Source organism: Pygocentrus nattereri, chromosome 26 (assembly GCF_015220715.1).
Source record: "Pygocentrus nattereri isolate fPygNat1 chromosome 26, fPygNat1.pri, whole genome shotgun sequence".
NCBI classification, from domain to species: domain Eukaryota; kingdom Metazoa; phylum Chordata; class Actinopteri; order Characiformes; family Serrasalmidae; genus Pygocentrus; species Pygocentrus nattereri.
The window spans coordinates 4,244,893-4,251,366 of NC_051236.1; the positions used below are offsets into that span (position 1 = coordinate 4,244,893).

At 43.5% G+C, this 6,474-nt stretch overlaps 1 protein-coding gene across 1 annotated transcript; it reads right to left on the minus strand.

Moving 5' to 3' along the window:
* Positions 1-5,162: 5,162 nt before the first annotated feature.
* On the minus strand, positions 5,163-6,113 carry LOC108435679 (odorant receptor 131-2-like). The gene has a single exon (XM_017711677.2). It carries the CDS (start codon positions 6,111-6,113, stop codon positions 5,163-5,165), a length of 951 nt encoding a protein of 316 aa, XP_017567166.1.
* Between the last annotated feature and the right edge of the window lie 361 nt (positions 6,114-6,474).

A 6,474-nucleotide genomic window follows, 5' to 3' on the forward strand; every position in this document is an offset into this window, starting at 1 on the left:
ATCCGGGAGGGACTCGGAGTAGAGCCGCTGCTTCTTCACGTCGAGAGGAGCCAGTTGAGGTGGTTCGGGCATCTTGTTAGGATGCCTCCTGGATGCCTCCCTTGGGAGGTGTCACAGGCAAGTCCACCGGGGAGGAGACCCCGGGGAAGACCCAGGACACGCTGGCGTGACTATATCGCCCAGCTGGCCTGGGAGCGCCTCGGAATCCCTCCCAGGGAGCTAGTGGAAGTGGCTGGGGAAAGGGAGGTCTGGGCTTCATTGCTCAGGATGCTGCCCCCGCGACCCGAACCCCGGAGAAGCGGAAGATGATGGATGGATGGATGGATGGATATGGCGTTATAACCTTTAAGAGTGGAAGGGGCTAAGACTTTTGACATATAATATTTAGTTGAATCTAGGTTATAAGGCATTATAATAGCTATTTAGTCCAAACTGAGTAGGGGAAAAGGAGAGCAAGGTGTTGGATCCATGTTGGCCAATGGCAGGGGTGATGGTGGGAAAAATTCCTGAGCCTGAACTTTTTTTCTCTGCTCGGGAGGTGAGCAGGGTGGGGGTGCTATGTATGCGACACACTTAAGACATAACTTGTTGGCCCCTGGGCGCAGATATATGTCTATGTATAACCCTGATCTTCATTACTGTCAAAGAGGTTTTGCTTTTGAATTAGTTCCTTCAATGATAGATTGTGTTGAATTTTGTTGAAATACATGAACAACATTCAGACATGAGATAAACAAACCCAATATAAGCCTATATTTCAGAAGCTTGTGCAGATTACCAGAACTCTTGGGACTAGCAGGCCTGCTCAGGAATCCATACCTGTTTTTAACTAGTCACATACCTTATTGCTTCTATAGCATAGGAGACTACAGATACTACAGCCATACCAAGAACGGTCAGTAGGTGGCAATAACAATACTCCAAAGTAAACTAGGAATTGATTAGTAGCCTAACCATTGACTAAATGACATGAACAAGGACACATTCATTTCTTTTAAAAATATAATAGCAAACTATGCACCATTTATTTTAAATATTTTGAAACAGTTACAGTGCAACAAACTCATAAATAATACTACAGCCCCAAAATTACTATTCAGTTCCGTTTTCGGCTTAATATAGGCTTAATATAGTTGTGTTCCATGGCTGAGTTTATACGTTTCACGTTGACAGTGGAAAAAAATTCGCACGTGTATTTCCCGGGATTTCCTACTGAATCTATCAATTTGTTTGGTCAAAGCAAGTCCCGCCCCCCCGTTTCTGACTGGCTTAATGGCTAGTAGGCTAGGCCTTGGTGTTGGTTACAGTGAAACCTGCGCATGTCAGATCAAGAGAAGTGTCAGATCCTATGGTCAGATCACGAGGCCAGGGGTCGGCAACCCGCGGCTCCGGAGCCTCTAATGCGGCTCAGCTTTTGAAAATAATTAATTTAATTAACGTCTATTATCTTTGAGACTTCAAAAAATGTTCGGGCGGAATATCACAAACGTCCGGTATTTAGTTTCGGTTCGCTTGACTGACATGTCGGCGTCGTCACCCGCCCCCCCGCCGCTCGCTAGAGTGAGATGTCGTCGTCGTTTTAATATATTATGTTTCAGCTCTCACTGAAATACATTTTCCAATTATTTTGCTTTTATGGCTCTGAGTCAAAAAGGTTGCCGACTCCTGCACTAGGCGAACCTTTTTTTTTTTTCCTCGCAGACATGTCGGTACGCCGGAATTCCGGCGTGGCGCCTGAAAACTATCAGGCCTGCAATGGGCAGAGACATCTGAAGGCCTGTAAACGAAATTGAGAGTACATGTTAAATGTCTAAGGACATTATTGTGCTAGATGACAACTTTCCTTTGTTAATGATGGCAACCACAGCTTCATTCTTGCAAAAAAATATTAATACGTTTCCCTGATCAAGCCTCGCCCCACAGAATGCTAGTGATGACAATGGGATAAATCTCATGCAGTGCAGAGGAAGCAGATCCAAGGGCAAATTCAGAGAATTCAGCTGGCCATTTCTCTGCGAACCACTGTGTTACAACCCCACGTTATGTGGGATCAGTAACATGTGGCATTAAAATATTGAACTGGTGAGAATCGATCAGAAGCATGAGGGACAGACCAATATAGAGCTTTTGAAGCCATTGTTATTAAAATATCAAGAAAACGAGAATGCTGTGATATCTACTACCACACTGGAAGAGTCAAACTGGATGGCACCAAAGAAAAGAACAGATCAAAACCAAACCACGCGTACCTACTCTGAAACAATATTTAGCTAATCTAAAAAAAAAGAAACAAAAGCCAACTACTCTACACTTCCCCAGCCAGTAACAAGAGTACATGTGGTGGTGCCCACTGTCTGACCTGGGGAGCCAGACAGAGTAGACATCTACATGGTGCAAATGTACAGGCGCAGCCCTCTTACCTGTTTGAAACCCCAGGTGGTACAAACAATCTCTTGTAATACAGAGTTAAAAGTGCGGAGGTAAAATACCTAAAGCAAAGCACACTCCCAACACAAGAGCATCTGAGAGCAGCAAAACAAGTGTGTAAGTCGAGTCGAGGTGGAAGCTTGCGATTGGTCAGAATAATGAGTGACACAGCACTGGAGTCTCCCTGCAGAACTTGCACTAAAGCTTTGATTTCTCTGTGACAGATCTATGAGCCAGCACAGGCCCACTGTTCCAACTCGCTGGAGCAGTCACGTTTTTGACACTGCACACAACCTCAGCAGGAAAACGTGGCAAAAGCTGGTGGCCGCCAAGTTTGTCTGGCATGGCCTGAAAAAGACTTTCACTAAGGCATATATGGACTGTCAGCATGCATTGGCAGATTGGGCCAGAGCAGTGCTGTGATCAGGAGCATTTGGATTTGGTAGGACCATCATCCTATGGGTTCACCCACTGGTCGCTGTAAAATCGCTGTATTCCTAGTAGGAAGATCCAAGAAGGAATGCCAAAAAGTGACCAATGGCTTTGTGTCCAACTGCCACGGAGTCAGTAACTTTGAGCTGACCCTCATTCACCTGCCAGCTTAAGCTATTTGTTCATTGGCCCAGCAGCATATACTAGGCTTACATCACATGATTTGAGTAAATGAGTATCTGGCCAAGGGCAGTCGTGGGCTGGAGGTTAGGGAACCAGCCTCGTGACTGGAAGATCGCCGGTTCAATCCCCAGAGACAACTGAGGTGTCCTTGAGCAAGACACCTAACCCCCAACTGCTCCCTGGGCGCTGCGGATTGGGCTGCCCACCGCTCCGGGCAAGTGTGCTCACTGCCCCCTAGTGTGTGTGTGCTCACTAGTGTAGTGGTGTTTCACTTCACGGATGGGTTAAATGAGGAGGTCAAATTTCCCTGTTATGGGACTAATAAGGGTCACTTAATCAATACCTGATACCAGTATTGGTATCGATGCATCCCTAGCTGTAAACAAAGTGGTATGATGTGAAACTTTACATTGTAGACAGAGTTAGCAGTGGTGATAGGAACTGGGGGTTGCCATGTCCACAACACAAATATAGCCTTTTTTATTATCTAAATAAACACTTGTCTTCGCAGTGTTTAGATGTAATGCTGATTATGGTGAAATAGCGGTAAATCTGAAAAAGGTAAAAACCTCTTCGGACTTGGGGTTCCTGTGACCACCACTGTGACCACTTCTAACTTAGTAATTTGATCTCATGACGTATGATGACTGATGTGTGTGCTTGTTTGCTAGAGTATGAATGTGGTTCGTTCACAAGTATAAAGTTAGAACGTTAGAAAATAATTTTATTACTGTTTATTATTATTATTCCAAATATTATTATCAGTAACATTGTCATATCTCCTACTGTTGAGAGACTGCTTAGTCCATGACATTGCACATGGCCCAGTATAAATTGTGTGAGTGTGTGTGTTTGCGTTTGTCTGTGTGAGTGGTGTGTGTGTGTGAGTGAGTGTGTGTGAGTGTGTGTGTGTATGTGCCGTTTTATTTTTTCCCCCCATAAGAATAGAAAAACCTGACAATTCTGACACTGAGGACATACTTGAAAAACAATTTAAAAATACTTTTCAGCTGCATGAGACCAGCTGAACTTGAGTTGACTCCACTGACTCTTCATATTGACTCAGCATGAAACTGCCATGACATGAAGGAGAGGCATTTTGTTCAGAAGAGGCTGTTGGCAGCAAGACAAAAGACTGTTGAGGAAATAGGAGAGTTTGGGAAAAACTACATTAGTGGTCAAATGATGAGATGATTCTGGTCACTCAAAGGTGGTGCAGAATGGTACGCTAACCTGGCATCTAAAGTTGGCATATGTGTTTGAAGTGATCGTGATAATTCTCTCCGACCAATTAGTAGTTAGCAGATTTTCCACGTCATGTTTTGGTGTTGGCTCAGCTTAGACTATTGATGGTATGCACTAAAGTCAGCAGGGACTATGATAACAAATGGTAACTTCTTTTTGCCTCTGTTTAATTAGGCTTTATCAAAAAATAGTACCAGCCACCAGGTTTGCCTAATGGGAAAAAGTGAGTCGAGTCGGTACCATGAATTGGAAAAGCAGCTAGAGAAAAATCAAATACTTAGTATTCATAAAATCACCAATATAACACATGGTGTGGTCAGAAGAGACTGCTTAGTCAGTCACATTATCAATGATAAAACAGGCTAGTGAACGTAGTCATCATGAAGATAGGATGTGTTGTAAGAATATTATAAGCTTTTGCAGACTGCTTGTTTATTTTATATAATATCTTGAGAAAGCGCCGCCTTCTATTGGCAGACAGTATTTCTTATCTCAATGTGTAATACTGTCTGCCAGTACAAGGAAACCTTTCTAGATAAAAATGGCCTTCACTACATAAAATGTCTAAAAATGAGATAAATGGTATAGTATGCATCTCAAAATGATAAGTATCAGGTATTTTGACTAGATTTAAGATGATTTCACTTTCCAATATATCGCTTTTGTGGTGCTCCCATCCTTCTGAAGGTTAACAGAAGTTGCTGAATAAAAGAAAAGAAGGAACAGTTACCAATAATTATAAACACCTTTTTATTTCCATATACATTTAGTTAAATAATGATATCCTCGATTTAAATCCTGTTTCTTTTAATGCAGGCCACATTAGTGATGAGAACATAATAAAAATACTAAATCAAGAAGTTAAAAGTATCCACTTAATTTTCTTCCTCTTTGTTATCCACTGTGTTCTTGGCCTTATACAGAGCAATTATAAAAGACCTCTTCAGATACTTGCGGAACTTTTGGTCACGGACCCCGTATATGATTGGACTCAGAAAGCGTGGCAGGAGATAGACGATGAGGTAGCTGACGTATCGCATATCCAAGATGTGTCCAGGAAAGACGATGTTCAGGACAACATCGATGCTGGGAGAAACGTAGGAGAGCATACACATGAGGAGCTGAACCCCATGAAGCAGGATGGTGTTCCTGGCCCGCTGGGCCGATGTTTTCTCCGTGGACATGGCGCGGGCCGCAAAGAGCACCCGCAGGTATGTGTAGACCAGCGTGAAGAAGACCAAGGAGAAGTAGATACCGTCAAAGGCCTGCCGCTTGTATAGCAGCACAGGGTCTTTGAAGACGTACTGGCGCAAACATAACACAGACGTGTAGAAGAAGCTGATGGGTTCTGTAGCCAGGGTGATGAAGAGGTCAGTGATGTCAGGGACTACAGAGATTAACCAGATGAGGCCAATGAGTAGATGAGTGCGACGGACAGTGCAGATCTGGGCGTGACGTAGAGGGTTGCAGACAGCGATGTAGCGCTCAATGGCCATGGCAGCCAGGTTCACAGGTGTGTTGCGGGTGGTGAAGACAGCCACAAGGATGAAGACGGTGCAGATGGACACGTTGATGCTGTAGTAGATGTAGCTGACCACGCACAGGGAGACACTGATGGTCAGCTGCACTGCATCGTTGATGACCATGTGGATGAAGAGGATATAGCGAGGGTCCTCATAAAGGGTCTGGTTGCTGAAGAAGGTAGCCACAACAGTGACATTGAAGTAGGTCATGCTGAGCCACACTCCGACCAAAACGAAGTTCTTGGTGAACGCTGTGGCAAACGTGTCACGTACCAGAACCTGTGGTCCTCCAGTCAAGTTCATAGCTCAGTACTTATGGCCTACAACAAAATAGTGAATGAGTTCAACCTATAATGTGATTTTCTTTGTTGCTGTCCTTTCTGACTGGAATCCCACACAGTTTGGGGTTTTTCCTGCTCTTAAAAATCTATTAAACCTAGTAACTAAGTGCTGAGTTAAATGAGATGTTTGAGCAGGGAAATCACCAAACTGTGATTGCACTCCAGCCTCCAGGACTAGATTTAATAACCCTTACTCTATATGAAATCACAATCAAACTTAATGCATTCAAAATTTATTTAATATTGAATGCTTTTTTCTGATAGAAATATGGAACATTTTACCTACTTCCCTACACAGCCTTTTCTTCCAATTCTGTATAGAT